The sequence below is a fragment of the Cnephaeus nilssonii genome, assembly GCF_951640355.1.
Source record: "Cnephaeus nilssonii genome assembly, chromosome: 8".
NCBI classification, from domain to species: Eukaryota; Metazoa; Chordata; class Mammalia; order Chiroptera; family Vespertilionidae; genus Cnephaeus; species Cnephaeus nilssonii.
This window is the reverse complement of record NC_137079.1, coordinates 22,201,598-22,226,241: the sequence shown is the minus strand read 5'-3', so window position 1 is coordinate 22,226,241 and position 24,644 is coordinate 22,201,598. Positions and strand designations below refer to the sequence as shown.

The 24,644-nt window shown below is 42.1% G+C and overlaps 1 protein-coding gene across 1 annotated transcript in view; it reads right to left on the bottom strand.

Moving 5' to 3' along the window:
* The window catches only part of KCNU1 (potassium calcium-activated channel subfamily U member 1), a gene marked incomplete at its 5' end in the record, with an annotated part of 122,004 nt that overhangs the window by 13,353 nt on the left and 84,007 nt on the right, over positions 1–24,644 (bottom strand). The window contains 4 exon segments of the mRNA XM_079779372.1: positions 3,151–3,222; positions 9,315–9,498; positions 10,854–11,078; positions 14,812–14,899. Of these exon segments, the coding sequence (XP_079635498.1) occupies positions 3,151–3,222; positions 9,315–9,498; positions 10,854–11,078; positions 14,812–14,899 (569 nt within the window).

Sequence of the window (24,644 nt, the reverse complement as noted above, 5' to 3'; positions counted from 1 at the left end):
ACATATGTGTAACTCCATCTATTGAAAAAAAAAATCCGCATTATTAACCAGTACACCTGGTACTTGGGTTCCTAGATTATCTGGGTCCAGAATGAGAGAATGAGTTAAAGCAGTACCTGTCAAAATTGAATGCACATATTAATCACCTGGAGTTCTCATTACAATACAGATTCTGATTCAGTGGTTCTAGGATGGGGCCTGAGAGTCTACATGTCCAACAAGCTTCCAGATGCTACTGCTGCTATCACTGCTGATTCGTGGATTGCACTTTGAGTAGCAAGGGCTCAGAAAATTATCTTAATTGAGGCCAGTGCAGCAGTAGCCATGTTACCCATTAACATATCTGTACTGGCCCAGGGCTGCGACTCAGACCCCAGTGATCAGCCTCTGAAGTAATAGAACGGGTCCTTGCTGGAGTGCCAGCAGAGGCACCGAAGGCCTTTGTTCTAAGGCTACTGCTTTAAAAATGTTTGCGCTGAGAATAGCATTGAAAGGCAGAGATGATGTCTCCCACCAGAGGAAAGAGAAGGCATGCTCACTGTCCATTATGAAAGATTTCAGTTCCTCTCTTATAAAGGTGGGTACAGGTATCACTTGGCCCTTTTCATGTCACCTGGTGGGAACGAAGGCTTGGATAACCAGCACAAAATTGTTGGTACTCTGGCTACTGCTCTCATTCTGAGTAACTATTTTGTATCTCTGACCCAGTGGTTTTGTGTCTTCTGCCAGCATCAATGAAACTGTGGCAGGTTAACTTGTTAGTTTGCAAGTAGCTTAAACTCTTAGACCTTTCCCAGCTCTCGTCAGTCATAAACAGATCAACACAAATCTACTGGGTGTACCACTCAAAATACATTCCTACCTGAGACTGGATTGTTCCCTAATTCTTTAAATTATTCCTTAGTAATTTTGGGAGAAGTGATATACTGCTAATATTAGTGAATCGTTTTCTTTGAAGAACTATATAGTTTTATAAAAGAGCTAGGTCTGACTAGTGCCAACCCACAATTTCTAAGCACACACAATTTCCTCTTCTTGCATTGCCAACCTTCAACACGCACGCGCGCGCACACACACACACACACACACCACATATCCCAGGAGCCCTTGTCCAAATCCTGCTGTGTCATGCTAAACCCAGGGCCTCAGCTTTCCCAGGCATTTTCCTGCAGGCCACTGTACATTCTGTATCAAAGTGCTGGCAGTCGGATATGTGGCTCCCATGTCACTGTGACCCTCTCCAGACAGCCAAAGAACAAAAAACAGTGAGCTGGCAGGTGATTTGTTAGGCTAATCTGACAAGGACCGCCTGGTGCCAGAAAGTCTTCAGTTGAACAAAGCTGTAAGTCCCTCGAGAGTGACCAGATGTACTTCTGGGCCAGTGAGCACCTGTCTGGTTCCCTCCCAGCCACTCTAATTTACCTTATAGTCTTCTAATCAGTGTCCTTAGTGTGGCTTCACCTCAGGGTTAGAGATGGTTCAAAAGGGTAGAAAAATAAAATTAAGCCCTAGCTGGTTTGGCTCAGTGGATAGAATGTCAGCCTGTAGACTGAAGGGTCTAGGATTAGATTTTGGTCAAGGGCACATACCTCAGTTGCAGACTGGATTCACAGCCCTGGTTGGGCCCAGGCGGGAGGCAACCAATTGATGTATCTCTTTCATGTCAATGTTTCTTTCTCTCTGTCTCTATCCCTGCCTTTCATTCTTTAAAAGTCAATGGAAAAATATCCTCAACTGAGGATTTAAAAAATAAGTTATAAAATTAAAATAAAATAAAAATCTGGAGCTAAAAGCTTAAATGTAGTTACAAATAGGCTGGCTGGTACTAGTCAGGCTCAAGAGAGATGAGACCCTGCCTGGATGGTGTGGCTCAGTGGTTGAACATAGTCCCATGGACCAAGAGGTCCCTGGTTTGATTCCTAGTCAGGCACATAATATCTGGGTTGTAGGATCAACCCCCAGCAGGTGGCATACAGAAGGCAAGCAATGGATGTTGATACATCAATGTTTCTATCTCTCCCTCTCCCTTCCTCTCTCTAAAATCAACAAAAAAATATATTTTTTAAAAGCGAGAGAGCTGAGATCCTCAGAACTGAACTTGAAGAGCTGCTGCTGCAGGATTCACTGTGAATAGACTATTTCCCTTCTGCTGCACTGTCACTCCCAGATCACGTGGTGGTGTCGCCTATGATTCCTCTCTATGTCCCCCTGCTCCCTTTCTGGGACCAAGAGGTTTGTTTATCTAGTTTGGTGTAAGTCTCACTCAGCTTACTCAAAGTCATAAAATGCCCATTAAGAATGTTGCTATACTATAGAATCCAGTCAAATCGCATGCCCAGGACCAGCTAATGGATTGTCTTTGAGTTGGTCCAATCTGCGTGAAAGGCACTGTTCCCCTCTTTGGTATCTTACCCTTCTCTCATCGGTTATTACCAGTATTAATCCCCTAGTGCCTCCCAACCCCTCCCGCCCCAAAGTACACGGGCACCTTCCCTACCCTTTCTGCTCCCAGGGGTCCTCACATCCACGAACATTTCCTAATGTGCATTTTCCATAAGTTGTTGGTGAGAGACAACAGCTTATTCTGATATTTCTGTACCTAGTATTCCCTTTTTAGAAGACCACCACTCAGGACTGGAATTAAGATGGCACAAGGGACACAAAATTGAAGGACCCTGAGAGTGAGCGTCACCCTTAAGTCTGCACCTTGGTGCCTCCTAGTGCTGGCCCTGGTATCACTATAGTAAAGGAAGGTGCCCGACTTAAAGTCCCAGGTGGGTAGATAGGCTGGTACAGAAAGATCCTTTTGGGCAGTTTTCAAGTTCATGTCCCTCCCATGGGAGATTCCCCCTGAATAAGAGTGAACCAGCTGCTGGTCTCCCTCTCCTGGGAACTGGAAGTGGGGAATGCAGATGGTATTTCTGCACCCTAACACCCAGATGCAGCAGGCTCTGCCGGGTGATGTCACCAATCGGGTAAAAAAAAAAAAAAAAAAAAAAAGCCAGTGTAATGTCCCATCAAGCACTTAATGCTCTTGGGCCCCATTCTGCTTCTTCCGTTTTTGGACTGTGGATTTTAAAAAGAACCCTGGGACATCAATTCTGGATCATACAGATTTCTCCCTTGCATTTTCCTTGAAACAGGACTTACTCAATTCTGTGAGGATGGGGATTCTTCGGCAGTATAACTTCCCAGCTTCACTGAAGCCCTGCGAAGTTTCGTCTGTAGACACAGACGACAACAGAAAATAAAAGAGATTGGTAAATGCAAACAAAGAGGCTTGCAAAACGCGACAAGGATGGAGAAACATACTCTGCAACTTGGTGCTTTGCAAAGGTCACTGAGGCCCAAATCCCAAACCCTTTTCTATATTTAGAAAAACAAAATATTTGGGCATCCTTAGCATCTAGTTTTTGGACTGTGTGTGTGTGTGTGTGTGTGTGTGTGTGTGTGTGTGTATAAGTAAAGCTTTCCCAGTATTTGCTTATTGATAACCTAAGTAAAACATGAGTGTTCTCCACAGTGTGGGTAATGGCTCAGACAGGCTGTACCTTTAACCACATCCATTAGCTCGTAGGGCTTCTAGCAAACGATGAATAAGCAGGCAGTGCTGCTCTGTGCGTGCGCTTGCTAACACTGCAAGTGGTTTCTGGCCGCTGCTGCTACTTGCCTCTTTGAGAGCTTCTGTGGGTCCAGACACTATTCACATCTTCTTTCTTCTTCTTCAGAACTGGCTGCCTCCCATCTCTGGTTGGCCTGTTGCAGCCTAGAATGCCTTGCGAGTTCCTTAAAGACTGAGGTTGGGTTGCCACTTGGCACCTTTGACCTTGGCGTTCAGTTTACAGACAGATTTCCCTCCTGCATCAGGAGGTGAGGCCCTTCACTTTCCTCTGTGAGCCTTGGCTCTGAAAGAGCCGATGCACAGCACTGGCCCCAAACAGCCTTATCAGGCTGTGGACTGTGAAGAGTTTCAACAACTAGAGTTTTGGTCCCCAAGTTAAAAAAAAAAAAAAAGTAAAGAAAGAAAAAGGAAGCTGGAGACCAGTTGAAACACACACACACACACACACACACACACACACACACACACACACATATCTCATCAAAAGTTACGTTTTAAAACTGTTGGCTACCTTTTGTAACTTTTCTGAGAATGCAAAAATACTGTGAAAGTTAAAACTCTGCTTTTAATCAAAATCCCCTGCTTCCTAGGAAGAAGGTGAAATATTTGGAGGTCCTCTGTTTACTGAGCCAGATAAGTGATAGGTGGAGAGAGCGAGATGTGAAATGAAGTATGTGTGTTAGGTAAGACAGCCTGAGGGACAGATACAAGGAGGGTGATGGGACAGGGGGAAAGAGAAAATCCAAGGGGAGATTCCTGTCAGGAAAAAAATGCTATGTTCTGCAGTATTTACCACCTGTTCCATTTCCCCCCGGAAATACTCAGTAAAACGGCCACTTCTTGTTAATGGAGAGGAGAGGTGAATATGTTTCTAATAGCCACTGACATTCTGAGTCATGCTTCAAGGAGGATTTGGGGTAAAAACTGAAGCTGCACAGGAAGCGCCCAACACACTTGGGTACAGTCAGCACTGGCAGTGACCTTGGGAATGCAGGTGAGGAAATGGAAGCCCCAAGGACTAACGTGGTTCACACAGCTGTTTAAGAGGAAGGTTGGACCTGAGGATATTTTGCTAAATAAGTCAGATGGAAAAGGACACAAATTATATGATTCTACTTATATGTAGAATCTAAAACAGAAAATCCAAAAACAACAACAACAGAGAAACAAATGAACAAATAAATCCAAAATAAACTCTCAGATACAGACAACAGATTGGTGGTCACCAGTAGGGGAAGTGTGAAATGGGTAAAATGTATGGTGAGAAACAGAAACAGACTTTCGGTGGTGAGCATGGATATCGAATTATGTTGTGCACCTGCAACTTATGTTATAAATCTCAAAGAAAGCAAGGTTAACATTGACAGCTATAGCTCAGATGTCCTAATTCACCAGTGAATCTTAGTCGTGATGAATCTGAACACCGTAAACTGTTTTTCTGCCTTGTTCTCAGAACTGTGCAGATGCATTATCTGCTGGGTATCCCTTTCCTTCCTTCTTTCCATTCTTCCTTCTACAAATTTTAAGAGTATCTATTGCAAGCTAGGACTGTGGAATCCCTGCCCCAGTTACATGCCACATGTTGCAAATACAAATTATGCATTCTCAAGCAGTGATACATACTGTGGGGGGAAAAAAAACAAAAACAAAAACACAACCTTTAAGGGCTAGTGATTGAGTTGTGGCGATGACTTTAGATAGGGTTTGAAGAGAGGCTTCTCTGACTTGGAATGGAGTCCTGAGAGGTGAGAAAAAGGACCTAAGGCGGGAAAGAGCCAGTACAGACAGAATGAAGTGGGAGAAAATTCAAACTCCCTTCGGGCCTGCAAGACCCTATTTTCCTATAATTGCCATGGGTTATCACAATGGGGTTTTAAGCAGGGAACTGACATGATCTGATAAATATTTGTAAAAGGTCCCTCTGGCTGCTGTGAGCAGTACAAGCTGTAAGGAGATAAGAATTATACCAGGCTCACAACAAATCTGTGAATCAATATAGTTAGATAACATTTGAAGAAACCGACTCAGGGTTTACATAGCTTGCCCAAGGTTAAATGGCCTGTAAATGATGGATGGGTTTTCATACCCCAATCGGCACCAACTTCAAAGCTTAGGCCCTTTTAAGGGCCACTTTGTAGCCCTAATAAAATATTCAAGGTTTGGCTGACACGTCCAGTAAAATATTGAGGCCAGTTTCCCTCAAAGGGGCAGTCCTCCTTTGAACCCCACTTTCTGATTCCAGTTCCCTCTAGAAAGGGGTTTGGGTCATCTTGACTTTCGAAGTTAAATGTCCTTATTGGATACAGACGTGTTCACGTTGGGTTGGCTGGAGTGGCTGCTTGAGTGTCTGCTTCTGACACCATCTGAAGGACAGCAACCACCTGAGCTCCATCTCCTCTTGTGGAGCAATGGTTAATTGGAATATGTGTCAGATCAGAGCCTGGGTGCGTTTTACCAATGTCAATATTTCCAGGAGCTCACAATACACAGCATTATACCTGAAATCTTCCTGGCTGGCAGGCTACTATTACAAAAGAGTGCTTAATTGTAGATTACCACAGTACATTTAAATTTCAGTAGCATATTAAGTTGTCAGACTTAATTACCGTTACATGTTTAGATTATGCCACAGATTATTTAGTTCAGTACCTAGGTTTGCCAACCTGTTCTTCTTGTGACGTGACAGGGCAGCAATTAGAGCATCACTGGAAAACCTACAGTTTCCCATGGAGATGGCGAGGAGGCCCGGTATTCTTACTAATCCTTCTGAGATTCTGCCCTCTGCTGTCCCCACACCCTCAACGTCCCTGGGAGAATCACTGTATGGAATAGCACTGTGGTCCTAGATGGGCTTCATGAATAAGTTCATCATGATTGTGAAGATGGAGAAAGGACCACTGATCCCAGAAAAGGCTCATCAGATATACTAGGGTGAGATTTCTGATCTCGTTACTATTGAGATTTTGAGCCAAAAAAAGGTATTTGTCCTGTAGGATTGTCATGTGCATTGTAGGATGTTCAGCAGCATCTCTGACCTCAACCCACTAGATGCCAATAGCATTCCCCCAAGTTGTAACAAAACAAAACTGTCTACAGACATTGTCAGGTGACTCCTGGGGGGCAAAACTGCCCCTTGTTGAGAACCACAGTCCTAAGGAAAGAGAAAGAAAACTGCACATCAACTCATCTCATGTTGATGCTCAGCTTGGGGGATGTTTTCTGCCTCCTTGCAGAATTTCACAATCCTTTACACTGTCAACTCTCGGAGAGGTGGGAGTTCCCATTTCTACCTCTTATGGTGCAAGCAGATATTACCCGGCTTCTCTGCGGATTGGGGATGCCTATATATAAACTTCAGGTAGATTCCTATAATGCTAGAGTAATTGGTGAGGTTTCTGAGTAATGGTCCTTTGCTCAGAATGTGACTTGACTGATGCTATAGCACCAGATAAGCAGATTAGATTACTTCTGTTAGGTACCCTAGTAGAGCTGCCTGCAGTTATATTTCCCCATCATACAAGTGGGTATGACACCCATTAAAGAAATGGTGCTAGGCCTACAAAATAATTTTTCTCTAAACTTTCCCTTTTATCTTTGGGGAAGAACCTATTCCTGCTTCATGATGGCACAAGTAAGGGGTAGGCAAATGTAGGTTTACACTTGTTATACAACTAAGTAATACAATAATTAATAAATAATAACACAGGAACAAATTGTGCTCTGCATACTCACAACTGTAAATCTGCTGTTGCCCACCCTTGTACTTTGATGTTCCTTTATTTTCTCTTCCTCCTTTCCAGTCCCTTTTCCCTCTCCTTTACTTCCTTCAACCAATCCAGCAAGTTGCTGCTTCAAGGGCAACCTTCTAGACTGTTACAGGTTAGGCACATCATACAGAATCAATATATTTTTATTGGATGAGTGAGAGGATGAAAATCACTAGATAAAAAGAAAATCAGACTTGAAATTATAGGTTTATATCTTTTTAGCTTATATAGGATGTAAAATTAAAAAGAAATAATAGGAAGGACAAGTCACCCAGATGATTAATTAGGTGGCTTATGATGTTCAGTTTATCCCATGCTTTCATGGAGTGGACAGTTGCATTTGTATATTGATGATACTGCCCTTAAGATGAACACTTCTCTGCCCAATTATAGAAAGTTGCAAGATGATGCACACAGGCACCCACACATGCATATACTCACACTCCCTACACATTCACCCTCCACAGGCCTCCCCACACCACACTCATGCCCATACCACACACAAATATTGGGTAAATCTAAGTGACCCTAATGGCCGAGCTAAGGATTTATGTGCAGCACACAGCAGCATTTTATGGATCTTCAGATTTGCTCAGCAGAGGTATGGCTCACACTTCCTTAGTCCTGATTTTCAGTGTACATTGACATCATGAAGTGCTTTGCTTTTAGTTCTTCTTTGCAAAAGAACCCAAAACCCTGAGAGCTGAGTGGAGTTTGCTTGCTTAGGGACGGTGTGTCACATAGCTAACTTAGTTCACCTACAGAAGATTAGACTAGATTACTTGTTTATTCCTTTGTCCTAAGTATGTTATATTTTCCCACCTAGCAACAGTGTCTAGGAGTGAGACAGAGTTCTTTTGGTTTCCCAGTTTGACTCATGAAGATTTTTATCCACATCCATAACTATGAAAGCCTCACAATGCTTTAGATGTCTGACCTCTCCAAGCTCCACGCAAAGTGGAAGAGCTATAGTCGGCAGCCGTGAGTCCAGAGGACTGAGTACCCAACCTTGACACAGAGGATCTAAAGGCAAATTTTCTATCCTAAGGGAAATGCTGGATCCAGGGAACTCCAATCATGATTTACTTGAATTGAAAATCTGCTTTAGATACAGAAAATTCTTCAGTAAGAGGGCTTTCATATTAGGTTCAGTGGCCAGTAGTCAATTTTTAGAAATAGACTAATATATAAGCGTTTTCGGGGGGGGGGGGGAGGCAGGGAGGAAAACCACAATTTTGTATTGGGAACTTACGTGAAGCATATCTTAAGCACAGGAAATATGTGGAAACTACCCAAGAGTTCAGTTCACTGGCTCATTTGCTTCAATTCAATAAATATGTTAAGCATCTCCTAAGTGACCACAAGTGTGCTAGGCACTGAGAGGAACACAAAGGAGGAAAAGACCTAATCCCCATCCTGGAGAGATCTCCACTTCTCACCATCTCATTCCACTTTGAAGTTGGATTGTGACATTTTTATGCTATAGAAGTTGGAAGAGACCTCACCTTAGAGGTAATATTCTAAAATTCATGTATTGAAAGCATTTTGAAGAGTGGACGAGAATTATTCTTCATTCTCTCCACCGTGAAACAAAAAATGATAACTTGAACATCTACAAGATCTAATGAGAATTTAATTGATAATAATATTTCTTGCTATTCATTATAATAATATGCCAAGTTCTATCTTCGATGATATTTGATTAGTAACAATGCTAGTACTTGCAATTCTGTGATCTTACTTAAAATGGGAAAAGTACTACATGCATGCCATGTAGAAGATGGGTATCATTTTTCAGTTGACTTAGGATTCCCAAGGACTAAACTGTCCACTCCTCTTCCCCATGGTTAAAGTCCTTCAGATAGAAGTTAATTCTCTTTTCTTATTCCATTCTCCCTAGCCCCTTCTTGTCAGGGTGTTCTTACCTGGCTCTGTGGGTGTTGGGTCAGAGAAGCTTATCCGAAGTGATCCTATGTTGAGGGTGGCCATGATGATCTGTGTGTCTACTAAAGTCTGGGAAGATGACATGGATGGGGAGGATAAGACAGCACACATGGAACATTCCTCTATGTTGACTGCATGGAGGTCTGCAGTATAGAGTGCAGAGCCCTAATGAGAGAAACGGGGCAGAGGAGGAACTTCTCAGATGGACAGATTTTACATAATGGCTCACTGTTGTGGGTGATAATTTTGAGCCAACAACTCTCCAGCTTCCAATGACTTGGTTTTAAGACTTTGTTACCTGGTATCTGACACATTTAGCCTTACCAATCATTAATATCTTAGTGTGACTACATTTTACAGACCTTCTACTGAGAGCAAGTCGGGATGAGACAAAGGAGGGTAGAGAGTGGGGAGCCTAAATCCATTTAAATGACTCAGTTGGGAGAAGAGAAATGAGGAAGGGAAATCGTAGTGAGGGGAAAAAATCAGAGAAAGGAGAAGTTTTAGATCTAAAGGCAAATTTTCTATCCTCACAATTTCACTTGTAGCTGACCCCACTTGCCGGTTCCAGATTAACTAGCAAAGCGGTGGTTGCTTCTTTTCTTTGGTGGAAAAATAGGGATAGATCTAGCCCCACCTTCAGGTACCTTGGACTCAAATATTGGTAATTTCTAATATTAATTGGATTGGAAGAATTCTGATCATTGTCTTTTTTTTTTTCCTTTCTTTGAACTAATCTAAGGGGGTGGTGAGGAGAAACTTATGGTGACTTTAAAAAAACACACACACAAGTGAAATTCTTGGGAGAGTAATCTTTGAAGTTTGAAAAATATTCCTTAAACATCACCAACATTCTTGCATAAAAATCAAATGCTTTGGTGCACTTCATGAGACACATAATGTGTTTTCTTTTAATCCAGAGAAATGGTTGCATATAATAGGATATAGACTTATGAGGGTTCAGAGTAAATACAATTACAACCATAATACCACATGCATAACTGACCCATTTCTCAGAAATGTAAACCTTATTCCTCCTTTTCATATATCTATCAGAGACCATGTGGCATTACATGTTCTAGGAAAGATATGTCTCCAGAAAAGATGAGAAAGTGAGAGCATAAAGCCTGGCCACTATCAGCTTGGCTTTAGCCATTAAGTCAGAATCAGACTCAGAAATGCAGTCTAATTTATATTAAGACTATAAAACATGGTCATAAACATTAAGCATGGTGGCTCCTGAGCATAATGTCTGAATTTAAATCCTAGTCCTACCACTTGGACAGGTTACTTACTTTTTCCATGCCTAAAGTTCAACATCTTTAAAAATCTATCTCAGAGAGGTATTTTGAGGGTTAAATGAGTTAATATATGTAAAATGCATAGAACAGTTTCTGGTACCACTATATGACTGCAAGCTAGCAGCAGCAGTAGTAGTAGTAGTAGTAGTAGTAGTAGCAGTAGTAGTAGTAGTATTTATTAGCATTCTAAATATTTACTATCCCTTATATGATACTTACAGGCAGAACATATATCTGGGGAAAATTCCGGAGAAATCGCCATTCTCTCTGCAGGTATTCCAGAGACCCGATGAACACAATGTCCTTCAGCTCCTGCCGGGGATAGTTGCTAGCTCTCAAGGGCATTACAAAATTCTGAAGCCCCATCAGTGTTGAGTGGGCATCTCCAAAGATACAAGCCACAATGTGGTTCCGAAACTCATGTTTTGACTTGTCAGTTCGTTTCTAAGCATAAGCATGCCAGAATCTAGTCATTTTTAGAAACAACATGATAGCCCCTCAAAGAGGGCTCTTTCCCCTTACCCAAAGTATCTGAGGTCCATCCACAGGAATACTTCATAAGGATAACAGAATTTTTCAAACTGCTCATAAAAAAATGGAACTTATTCACAGTGGGACAATTATACTTTGATCTTTTTGTGGAGTTCCTTCTTATTTCCCCTTTATAAGTTTTCTATTAGCCTGAGTGCATCAATTAAAACTTAGAGCAGCATCATTTCTCAATTCAATGTGAAATCACTGAACCAAATGGGGAAAATATCTTATTTTCACTATATGTGTTTAGCCTTGTATGTGCTATAATAAGATTTAATGATAAACTAAAACATTCCAAATTCCTATGCTAAACTTATGTCTTCCAGTGAGCCCTGAAAATTACATCAAGTTGCCCAACATGTTGCAGTTTTCAGTGGATTTTCATACATCTAAGAATACATATTAGTTTGAACCATGTGAAATTCCCTTTTTATGGGTCAAGAATGGTTAAATAGCAGCAATTTCACATGATACAACTTAGTATTTAAATGTAATAACCATTTTTCTTAGATTAGAATAAGACTATTGCTAACATGGTGGTTTCAGCAACTCTCATAGTCTCTAGTTGATGTGACAGCTCTGACAATCTTGTGCTTCTGATGAAATGATTTATCATGTTTTTATAAAAATTGAACTGATTCAATATACTCTTTGCAGAGTTGAGAAAATTACTCATGGAAAGTGCACAAGAAAAATTAGAAGCTATAAAAATTCCATTTGATTCCCAAACATTTGAATATGTTGCATACCCTTATTGGCATTGCCAGCTATTAATATCTCTCCTATAGCTCTAATTTGAAAATAAAGTAATATACATGATGAAGACTTAGATAAGGGTTTCCTCACATCCATAGAGACTTTAAAAAGTAATAAGTGTAACTTTTTAAAAAAGGAATGGTATTCCTGAAGGAAATTTATTTCAAGCTTTTCTGTGATTTCTTTCAGGAAATGAGTCACTGTCTCCTCTCATGGAGGTGGGGTGAAGTTGAGCATGGCCTGGAACTGGTTTGGTATTTTGGTTTTGCCATTAGTGGTATGAGTATGAACAGAGCACTTAATCTCTCTGACTTTAAGTTTAAGTGGTTTAAAAATAAATAGAAGTTAATCCTACTGTAGAAACTACATTATGTATTGAAAGTACAGTGTTCAACTCATTAACTGTTGTTCAATAATTATTGATCAAATGTGAATCATGGAATTCCTAGATTTTCAGAGGAGGACTTTTGGAAGATGGTGGACAACAAGTTAAATGTATTTTAAAAGCATGTCATGTGTTAGTGTGTTTTACATGCCTGAGCACTTGAAGACTCAGAATATTTCAAGTAGCTATACCATTCTCCCTCATGCCAGTCCGTAGCTGGGTTAAATGACAAGCTTCTATGAAACAGGGCCTGATGAAATCTAACAGCATAAATAAGTAACATCTGACATCTCAACAATTAGAATCTGTCAAATTAGCATATAATAAGACATACTCTCTTTCCAAAAGCAATCCCCATATGAGGGGAAATCAAGCTACTAGTCTGGAAAGCCTTCCTAAAGAGTGATATCAATCTTAACCAAATCTGTTAAATAATCCTCTCTAGCTAAACCAATTAGTTTTAACTTGAATAATGAAGCCTCTAATAGTATTTAATGCAACATGTCTATAGTCCAACCATTGCTCTTCTAAGTCAAACTAAACAATTAGAAACAAGATACATGGCAGAGTGCATTAATGATCACAGCTAGAGAGACAATTTCCCCAAGAAACTGTGGCACAAAACTGTCTTCTGGTTAAGAAAGTTGGTGGCTTTTGGGAAAAGGAAAGGATGCACTATTTGTTCAAAGTAACTTAAAGCAACCACTTCCACTTGACCCTTCTGTAAACTAAACCTAGCTCCAAGACTCCCTGAATTTTTCAATCTGGACATTTCTCCTATAGGGTCACAAGTTTCAAAACCCTTACAATTTCTTAAACTGGAAGCCCTTCTATACTTACCAAAGACTCAAGTTGGTGTCCTGACATATATTCCACACCAAGTGTCATAAAGAAGATAGCTATCATAGAAACCTGTTTGCATGCTTCATAAGTATGTTCTAATAAAACATCTTCTATTTCCATTTCTCAGTCTCTTGGATGCCTCCATCTGCAAGCAACTTCCCAACCTTTCCAAAAATTTCCCTCCCACTGAAAACATTTTTGGCTGCCTGCTCAAAAAGTGTTTATTTTTCTGAGTTTAGAATAAGATATAATTGCTAAAATAGTGAGTTTTAGTAACCCTAATAATCTTCTTGCTCATATGACAGCTCTAATAATTTTGTGCTTCTGATCAAATGATTGATCATGCTTTAACAAAAAATTGAGAAATATTGTGTCAGGACACTGGCACAAGAAGTGTGTGTGTGTGTGTGTGTGTGTGTGTGTGTGTGTGTGTAACAGAAAAAAAGCAAACTGAACTACTTTTGGAAAGGAAAATTTGCATCATTGTCAATTAGTCATAGTTGAAAATATTATACGGGGTTCATACAACATGCAAGCAAATCCCTTTTATTAGTTAAATTTACCAACTACTGAGATTATACTTGAGTTTCTAATTCTGAAAAATGAGAATAGATGGAGATCCAGAAAGCAGGCTTCAGAGCCTGCACTAGGATACAAGACTTTTTACATTTTAGTTGCTGGCATTTCAGTGAGCAGAGTTCATTAACTTGAGAGGACAGAGACAGGATTCTAATATCTATAAGGATTCACCCAAGTTGTAGGGGGCAGGCATCTAGGAGATGCATTCTTGGCTTATGTGTTACATATAAATATAGCAAGCTTTAAGAAAAACTACTATAGACAATTCAAACTTTAAAACCAATAGATTATGAAAATGTTTATCCTATATAATAAAAGGCTAATATGCAAATCGACCAAACAGTGAAACTACCAGTCGCTATGATGCGCACTGACCACCAGGGGGCAGATGCTCAATGCAGGAACTGCCCCCTGGTGGTCAGTGTGCTCCCACAGGGGAGTGCTGCTCAGCCAGAAGCCAGGCTCACAGCTGGTGAGTGCAGCGGTGGTGGCGGGAGCCTCTCCTGCCTCCACGGCAGGGCTAAGGATGTCTGACTGACGGCTTAGGCAGCCGGGGGCGGGGGGGGCGGGTAGCCCTAAGCCATCAGTCGGACATCCCCCGAGGGCTCCCAGACTGCGAGAGGGTGCAACCTGGGCTGAGGGACAGCCCCCCCCCCCCCCCCCGCCCCTGCGAGTGCACAAATTTTGTGCATCGGGCCTCTAATTACTTTATAAAGGAAAGACTGCAGAGTTCTTGTAAATAAGGGGTTTCCTTGTGCATTTAAATTAATTAGATCTACTAGCAAAACAGTAAAGTTTTTGAACATTATTCTGAATAACTGAATCAGCTAAACTGTTAAAGGGGAGAAAAAGTAGCTGAAGAATCTAATTGTTTTAAATCTCAGGATTTTATACAGATAGTCTGTAAAATGTCACATCTGTTGCCCTGCAAACCATTCATCTGGCTGGTGAGGTATGTGTTTTTTCTTCAAAATTCATATTTTACAATGAGAAAAGGCAGGTACTTATAACTAGTGGAAGGGTATCATTTACCTTAAGAGAAACATTATTTTATTTGAGATTTGGTGCAAGATCACCTACCAGAATCACCTTTTCCAAATGGGTTGCTTTGCACCAGTAAAACATGCCGCTGCTATCAAGATAGTCAGATTCTTCCAAGAGAAAACTCCTAAATAAGAAGAATGGAGAGTTAGCCTGAGGCCACATGGGGCTCTGGTGAAACACAGCCAAGATGTGAAATTAATTAGGACCTTGAGCCCAAAGTGAAGAATAACCTCTGGTCTCTGACACTCCAGAATAGGACACCAGGAGCTGAATGTCCAGACTATATCATAGCTCAAGATCTACTATACACTTTTGGCAAAAGTCACAAGGATTTTGTGGTGTGTGTGTGTGTGTGTGTGTGTGTGTGTGTGTGTGTATGTGTTTGTGTATGTGTGTGTATGCATCTGTGTGTGTTTAACAGACACATCAGTCCTTTTACCTTAGTTTATCTATGCTTTGAAGGTAGTTATTTCTACTCTTAATTTTCCCCTAAGCAATCCTACATAATAAAAGGGTAATATGTAAATTACCATCACTCCGCTACACCCACGATTGGGCCAGCTGGAGGCACAGGGGTGGGACTCGGGGTGGCTGGGGTGGCCGATTGGGCCAGCGGGACGCTGAGCTCACGTCACCAGCGGTGGCGTGAGCTCAGCGTCTGCGCCATGGTTGTGCTGCGGCACAGAAGGGGCCTCTGGGGCAGCAAGCCCACGTCTTGCTGTGGACCATCAAAAGCGGGGAGCGAAAGCAGGTGAGCTGGCTGTCTGTCCGCTCCGGCACCAGACCTTTCGAAAGCCTCCGCCGCACAGGCTTCTGAAAGGCCTGGTGTACCAGCGGACAGACAGCCAGCTCCCCCGCGATCGAAAGCAGGGAGCTGTGTGTCCGCTCCAGCACCAGTGGACCCCCTGCCATCAAAAGCGGGGAGCAGGCTGCTAGCAGTGTCCGCGGAGCGTGCTAGGCTTTGTGGGGCAGTGGATATGGCCTGGATGGCAGGTTAGGCCTAGGGGACCCTACACGTGCATGATTTAATCATGCACTGGGCCTCTAGTCTACATAATAAAAGGCCAATGGCCGTAACGACCAAAATGACCTAATGAACGGTCACCAGGAAGTGCATGGAGCACCTCTTGGTCCCTCTCCCGTGGCCCACAGGCTCCTATCAAAGCAAGGTTGGCAGCCAGTGGGTGGGTGGGGCAGAGGGGGAGAAGGGTGGTCAGGGGAGGTAGGTGTGGCCAGGGCTGGGCCAGTGGCGTAATGACCTCACCGCTGCCATAGCGGCTGCAGATCAGGCCTGGAGAGAGGCCTAGAGAGAGAGGCAGAGCCTAATCTGCAGCTACTGCAGCCCAGAGACACTGACTGGCATAGAAACTGACCAATCAGAACCTAATGTGGGTGAACTGTGAAGGCAGAACCTAAGGTGAGGGTTGAGGAGGGGTTTTAAGGGCAACAGCTGTTTGGTGTAAGGTGTAAGAAAGCAGTTCAATTTTTCAATAGCCGGTTTGGCAGTATAGTGCATATGGCTGGCTATCAGTCCAGATATAGGGGTTATGTATTTTTGTCTGCCAAGAGCATCTCCTCCTGCTGAAAAAGGCTCCCCCCACCCATTTAACCAATCCTATCCTATATAATCTATGTATACTAATAAAAGGGTAATATGCTAATTAGAATGGGTCGACTGGCCATCTTCCAGATGTCCGACTTCCTTCTGGACAAAGCAATGGTGGTGGGGGCTGAGGCAGAGGCAGTTAGAAGTGATCAGGCCAGCAGGGGAGAGCAGTTAGGGGTGAGATCAGGTTGTCAGGGGGTTAGGGGCAATCAAGCTGGCAGGGGAGGGCAGTTGGGGGCGATCAGGCCAGCGGAGCAGGGCAGTTTGTGGAGACCAGGCCGGCAGTGGAGGGCACCTGGGGGCAAGACTAGGTTGGCAGAGGAGGGCAGTTGGGGGCAAGATCAGGCTGGCAGGGGAGGGCCGTTGGGGCAATCAGGCTGGCAGGGAAACAGTTAGGGGTGATCAGGCTGTCAGGCAGAGGTGGTTAGGGGCAATCAGGCAGGCAGGTAGGAGTAGTTAGGGGCGATCTGGCAGGCAGGCAGAGAGGTTAGGGGCGATCAGGCAGGCAGGCAGAGGGGTTAGAAGCCAGCAGTTCCAGATTGTGAGAGAGATGTCAAATGGTCTAAACTGGCAGTTGGACATCCCCCGAGGGGTCCCAGATTAGAGAGGGTGCAGGCTGGGCTGAGAGACACCCTCCCATGCAAAAATTGTGTGCACTGGGCCTCTAGTAGTATCATAATGATACTATTGCTTAGGGGAAATCATGAGAGGTGTTTTGGGAACTTGAATATAAAATTTTAAAGGCTGTGAGATCAAGGCATGGGTAGCATCTCTCTCCTTAGTCTGTTTTCCTCCCCTCTCCTTTTGACGCCTTTCCTATTAGTCTCTGTTGAAACATCCTTTCTGATTAAATGCATTTTGAATTATTTACAACTTCCATCACTGACCTGCATTTAACTAGACTCTGCTCTAATCTTGATCTAGATTTTGGTAAAGCCCTCCATGTGATCACCCCATACTGCCGTTAGGCACAATGTTTATCATATAAAATATTCAGTCACCAAAAAGGGTTAGACAATCTTTTGAAAAATTTCACTCACATCCTAAGGAATGAATATATGCTTGTTAGAAAATAAAAGAAACTCTTAAAATCACAGAAAATTTAATATTCAAAAGGACCTATTTAAGTCAGGAGAATCTAGGAATAGTATGCAGAAATGACACCAAAATACCAGGGGCTTGACACAACACAGGTTATTTCTTACCTATAATAACTCAGGTGAACAAATGCGTCTGCTTCACACAACCATTCAGAGTCTTAAGGGGACAGAGGCTCTACCATCTTAAAGTGACACACTTGGCACATATATCCTCCTCAGTCATTAAGGCAAGGGAAGACAAAGGAACTGGAGAATCAAGCCCAGGTATTTACGCTGTGGCCCAGAGTGGCACACATCATTGCTGCTCATATTTCGTTGGCCAGAACTAGTAACATGGCTCCTGCTAACTATAAGGGGGCTGAGGAATGTGGGAAGCAATTGAAATATTTGATGAGCATTTCTGTCTCTGCCAGAGATTTTAAAGAACACCCTTTATTTTATGGATAAAAGACAAAGAGCTGCCAAATTATAAAGCTAGCATTTGAATATAATGCTGAGGTTGAGATTATTGGGGCTCATGATATCCAATACTTTCCTTCCTTAGCATACAGGCAGTGGGAAGGGGCCACATGACCTGTTTTGGCCAATGAAATGTGAGAAGTGATGGTTGACATAGTGAAAGCCCCCATGCTATTCCCAGGCTCTCTTCTAACCTGCCATAGAGAAGACCAGCCAGTATACACGAGTGGCTATGTGGAAGAGAGTGCCCTGGCCTGCTTGACCTGTGTTGGACATGCAACATGAACAAGAAATACACATTTGTTGTGCTAAGCCACTGGGATTTCATTAATTGCTACCACAGCATCATAAGTCCATCCTGTCTTAACATAAATGCCTTTTATAAAAACATGTTCTGTGGAATATCAGAAACAGAGAAGCTCTAAGGAACTGTTTTCTGTAGTCCAATAAATCTTGAGTAAAGTATTGCCTCTTTGAGATCCACACTACACTTTAGCATATGAAGGTTCTGAAAAGCTTTGCAAAAATAAAATCCTTTAAAGTTTGTATAAAAACAGTGTTTCACACACTTATTTCACCACAAAAACTTTTACGGTTACTTATATACTCACTTATTTCATTATATTTAAAAACTAGAAGCCCCATGCACGAAGATTTGTGCCAGAATGGGCCTTCCTTTCCCTGGCTGCCGGCACCGCTTTCGCTCTTGTCTGGAGCCACCATTCTACCTTCCTACACTGCTCAGAGGCCCAGAGCAGCCGCGTATGCAAATTAACCACCATCTTTGTTGGTTACTCACTCCTGATTGGCTGTGGGCATCGCGAAGGTACGGTCAATTAGCATGTTTGTCTATTATTAGGTAAGATATCTTTTACTGTCCCTTGAAACCCCTTTTGAGATACACAATACTGTCTTACGCTATAGGTTCTTCCCTGGTAATCAATAGCTTATGACAGAATTCTCCTGTGAGATTTTACTGTACATCCTGGGAACAATACAAGTGATTGCTCTCTGTGCTGAAGGGTTAGGGTTTTCCCTGTGAATTAATATAGGCCCAAAATCTCAGACTCCAACATAAGGACAAGCCATTATTTTTTTCTTTTTTTACCAGGTTAGTTTCTAAATTGCTATCTTAAGTCATATTTCTTTCAGACAAAATAACTCAGGTAAACTGAGATTGAGGTGTTTGACCTAAAGTGATTGGACAGAGAGAAGACCCAGATGGAAAAGCTGGAGTGGGAGGATGGGGCACTGCCAAAGGGTTTGGAAAAGTGGAGAGGCTAATTGCTAATGACACCAGCCAAGGCCTAGGTTCAACCCTTATTTCCTCCTCCATTTAAGACCTACTTATAAATGTAGTGGATTTTAGCCATTTACCTAGCCAGAAGATGTTGTGATGTAAGCCTCAAAGTCAGCTTGACCATAATGGGTTACCTTGTTCATTTGAATTAAAATACCTTTTGGTGGTTTAAATATCCCTAAGTCATGAGCCCCAACCCAGAATCCTAAGAGCCACACAGGCGTTCTCTCTCTCTCTCTCTCTCTCTCTCTATTTATCTTTACTGTTGAAAGTATTACATATGTACATATGTCCCCCTTTTTTCCTCATTGACTCCCTCCACCTACCCTCCCCAGGCTTCCCCACACTGATTCTCTTAATGGTACCAGACAGAACCATGGCGATGGCTTTATGCCAAGGTTGTTAAAGGCAACACAGTTAGAGCCCAAGTCTGGTTTTGATGCTTATCAGAATTTGGAGAACTGACTATGTTACTACCCATTCATAGAACCTTATTTTCTCTCCATGTGTAGTTTCCTAGACAACTTCCCTCAGATGCTGAAATAATGTACCAAGTTCCCTTTAGGGAGGTAGCTTCCCACACACTACCCTCAGCACTCAAGTCTAAAACCAGTGCCACTACTTTCCTTCAGGTCACTTTCTTCAGCTTTTCCACACTTCTCCTCCTCGACCCTCCCACCCCCCATCCCACCCATAATGAATGAAGAGTCTTTAATCTGAAAATTAAATGCCCTTTGGCAAATGGAAGATATTCTTCTCCCAAGCATATTTTAAGTTGACTCAGAATAGCAAATCATTCACTATACACTTTCCTATCATAATAAAAGCAAGATCTATGTACACAAGCTGTCACAGACAGCTTTCTTCATTCTTCATTCATTTCTTTTTTCCTTCTGATGTTATGGAAAACAGATATGCCTCAGAGGAAACACCTGTTGAAGACCTTCGTAAGAGAAAAGGCTGGAGGAGACCCACTTCATCATAAAGGCATCCATCTGGTGTCCTTGCCAAAGCAAAACCTGATGTAATTTAGTTCACCATGCCTTAACTAAAGCTCCCTTCTGCCATATGTCTTGCAAATGACATGATCCTTGCAGAAATATACCTTCCTAAAGAGACTAATAAATCATCTATGAGAATGTGCAGCATTAGCAGTCTTAGAACTTGGAAACAGGGATTATAACATAAAGGCTGGTGCTATTGGGAGGAAAAGGTAGCCACAGAGCACCATCCAGGTCATTCAGAACAAAAGAGAAAAGCCACATCCTGACCACAGGTAGAAGCTTCCCAGGTGAGGGGGCTTTCAAAGTAAGATAGCCCAGCAAGAAACACAGTGGGAATTATCTGAGAAGGCCCTCAGTAGAACATCTGTGGGATAAAGGTGGGTTGGTGTACTGATTACAAGATAGACTTCTTATTGTAGAAGCAATGCATGGTACTTCCATCTGGCATCATTCAAGAGGCTTTGAACCTTGACCTATCCTTAGTCATGTCTCTGACATCCACCTTTGAAAGCTGATAGGTCACATGTGGTGGGAGAGAACAGCTCTTACAGCCAGGATGCTTGTGGATGTGCAGAGCAGCATGTGAATGAAGCCTGCAGCCATCTTTGTGGATAACTGCCTTTCTGCAGGCCACCTTCCTGCAGGAAGCCAATGTGCTATGAGCACACATTTGAACACGTCCCAGCAGAGGATGGCAGGCTCTTTCCTTTAAGCTTCATGGAACTATTTTGAAGAGAATTTTTATTCTGCCATATCCATAGTAACTTACCTTGTATCAATTCTACCACTTAAAGGGGAATATAAATGAAGGAAAATGTGCCTTTGGCTTACAATTGTGGTTTATTCTCTTTCATGGTTTATTCCATGCAGAAAAGCCTCTATTAAGAAGGTGGGTAGGTTTCAATGCTGGGTTATTGTTTCCTCCAACTTACAGACTTGACTCTGATTATTTTTTAAAATGATCAGCCAGTGGGTGAGATCCTCCACTGCCCACAATTCCTACTAGAAAGTTCAAAAGGCACCTATGTTTTTGTTTTTTATTTTTTATTTTACAGGCCTCATTTTTGGATGTGATTGCAAATCCTGGCTTGTGACCATTCCATTTGAAACCTTAAAACCCCATAGGCTGCTTGTAAATTCTTAGCAGAGAGTTTTCTGGCCTGGATGCAGAACAACATATCTTTTGCTCAAGACTTGAGTTAAATAAAAATAAGAAGTTTCACAAAGTCTTAGCACAGAGAAAAGGACAAGTCCCTTGGCTGAGGGTTGGGGGAAAAGGAGAAAAGTGTCACTGTGTCCAGGAGTTTCCATGGCCTCCTTGGTTCAATCTTTAGAAAAAATCCTTAGTCTCAGGATGTCTTTGATGCTACTGAGGATTTTGCATCTTGAAGGCTGCAACTGCACTCTCCCCAATGACTTTGTATTTAGTGACAAGGCTATTCAGTCTGTACTTAACATGAAAATACTCATTTATTGTCAATTCTGGCCACCACCTTTTGTGAATTGAGAAAAAAATAAATCACCTAAAATTTGGACATGTGAGGGCAAGTTGTATAATTAATGCTTCCTACTCTATCCTGATCATTTTCTCTTTTTCCCTCCTGCCCCCTCTCTCTAAATCTTACACACACATATATATACATATCCCTACACACCTACACACATGCTATAGTCAGATTTCAGAATATGAACTTTTATGGCCACATTCCTATTTCATTTTTCTGGTTTCACCTGGTTGCCATTTACTCAATACAAGGCATTATTTTTACCTTGGAGTGAAACTTAAGGTTTAAAAAAAGTATAATATTTTATAGTCCATTCCCCCAGGAACCTGTGTATGAGCAAGTGAAGAAGGGCTCCTGGGAGCTCTGAGAAACTTTCAGGACCATAGAGAATCTCTGGAAGGCAGAGAGTATGATCCACCTTCCCCGTGAGCGAGGCCTCTGTGGTCTCTTCCTTTCTCCATTAAAAAGAGAAATTTATGCACCAGGTTCAGTGCCTCTCTCCAGCTTGACCAAAAATCCATGCTGAGACTCCTTTGCTGGGTAAAATGAGAGATAACCTGCCTTGAAATATCAGAGGACATGACCTACACTGAGGGCAGCGTGGCTGTCTCTACAGCACCATGCCCTTTTTGGTTGCCATGTGGGAAAATCTCAGGAGAGGAGGGGAATAGGACACCCTTATGGGGCAGCTGGGGTGACTGACTCTTCTGGTTTGCTCAGGACAGGAGGCTTTCAGTACTAAACTGGCCACTCCACTGCCAGAATGGGGACACTTTTCCCTGCTCATATAAAAAGCTCCTAGGAAAGAAGGAAGGAAGAATAAAACTTGAAACTCCATGCCCAGAAAACTTTTGTATGGTGCTCTCAGAAACCTGTGCACATCTCTATGTATGTAGATGAGTTTGGCTGGTGTTCACTGGAAGAAAACACAGTTGGGTGGCCAGAGCCTGTATATTATAAGAGAAGCAGGTCCCAGTGAATTATATCTCCCACCCTCCTTCTGGTCCCTGTCTCCTGATTCTTTGCATATGCAAAGACTTTTGAAGAGCCATGGTGGAATTATAAACTTTAATAGGAAATATGGTAGGTGTGTTTTTTTTTAAAAAAATGTATAATGGTTATTTTTAAGATACCAAAATTCAAGGTATCATTGTATTCAGTGTGATATTATTTCAGTCTACACAGGAGAATGTCAACTGTGTTCTCGGGTAAACCAAATCAGCTGTGAAGAGTGTTCTGTTTGCCTTTCAGTGCTGCTTTACAGATGGAGTCTATCAAATCCATGGCCTCTGTTTTCAATGTTTACAATTTAAAATCCCTGCAAAGAATTTTTTCCACCCCTTTGCTTGGAAGTTAGACCCAAGGTTAGAGTGGCTCCAGCCCAGGTAAAGGCAAAAATAGGGTGGTGTTTCTAAGAGAGAAATCCACATCTGAGCTCCCATTTGAGCATCTCTGCTAAGTTTTGCTTTATTTCTGATGAGTATAAACTGACAATTTTTTTTCGCAGAGTATATTCTGTGAAAACATGCATGTAGGCATCTCTGAACTTAAATTGTTACCAGGTGGGAGATCAATGAGAAAGATAACACACACACACACACACACACACACTTCCCTCTTCCTCACCCATTCCCCAGATGGATCCTCATTTAAAGCCCTTTATATTTTATGGATGTTGCATTTGGGATTTCCTACAATGTGAGGACAAATGAGGCATGACCTCAAGCAGCAGGTACCTTTCATAAAGGCTGGAGTTTGTGCCCTGAGCAGAAGAGCCTAGGGCATAGGGCAAGCCTCACATCTAATTGGGAACAATTCCCTCAGCCAATCTTTACAGCATGAGGTTGCATTTTTAGGTGATCTTTCCCACACCACCCAACACCTTCTAAATACCAAATGACATAGTGAGCATAGAGGTTATCTATGGACTGGGATCTGAATAATGACATAAGTTACTCTCACACTTTTACCCTAAAAGCACACTATGGAAACAAATGCAAATTTCAAACAAAAGGTTTCCGTTTACTTTTTTGGTGGGATATAGAGGTGGGAAGTAGAAATTTGAAATATCTGAAAACTAGCTCATATTTTTATTATTCTGATATAGTCCCTAAGGTTTCATGGGATTAACCCTGGGTCAGAGATTAGCATGACAAAAATGCTTCCCTGATGCAGTAGGGTGAAAGGGTTGGCCAGGGCAATTACTAGAAATAACTCCCCAAAAGAAATTAGGACCTGGAAAAACTAGCACCCATCAAAATGTCACTGGTGTGAGTGTGCACATGTGTGTGTCAGATAAAGGGAGAGGTGTCAAATGGAAAGGGTATAAATTGTGCAGAGGAAATAAAAATAATTCCAGGGTCCCTGAATATTACTAGATTTCCCTCCCCCCAGAAAGAGAAAGTTATTTGTGAAGTTTTCTTATTCACATTCCTTAATTCTCTGAAATACCTGTGGCTGAATGTCAAAATGGAGACAAATTGTTAGTGTGCTGGTGATTACAGATTTTTGGAAACATTGGAAGGACCTAATGATGTGTTGAGGGCCACAGACTTTTAAAATTTCCTCACATCTGGAAGCCATCACTGGAAGGAAGCCTGCTGAATAAAGGCATCCTGAGTATTATAACATTTTACTTAGCACCAGTGACCTGTCAAGAAGCAATGGAGATAATGGAGATGGAAGCCACTTGGGATCACTCATGACATGGAGCCCTCCTTCTGCTCCATGTGTTACATGATGGCTATTTTTTAAAAGTGGTGTGCCTTAATTAAAGGTGAAAAGTTAGAATTAGGGGTCTCTGGTGGGAGGGAAAGGATTGTGGTTAGCGTTCTTTAACAAGAAGTGATTAAAATAAGGCTGTTATTAGGGATGAAAGGTAAGAGTTGGGATTTT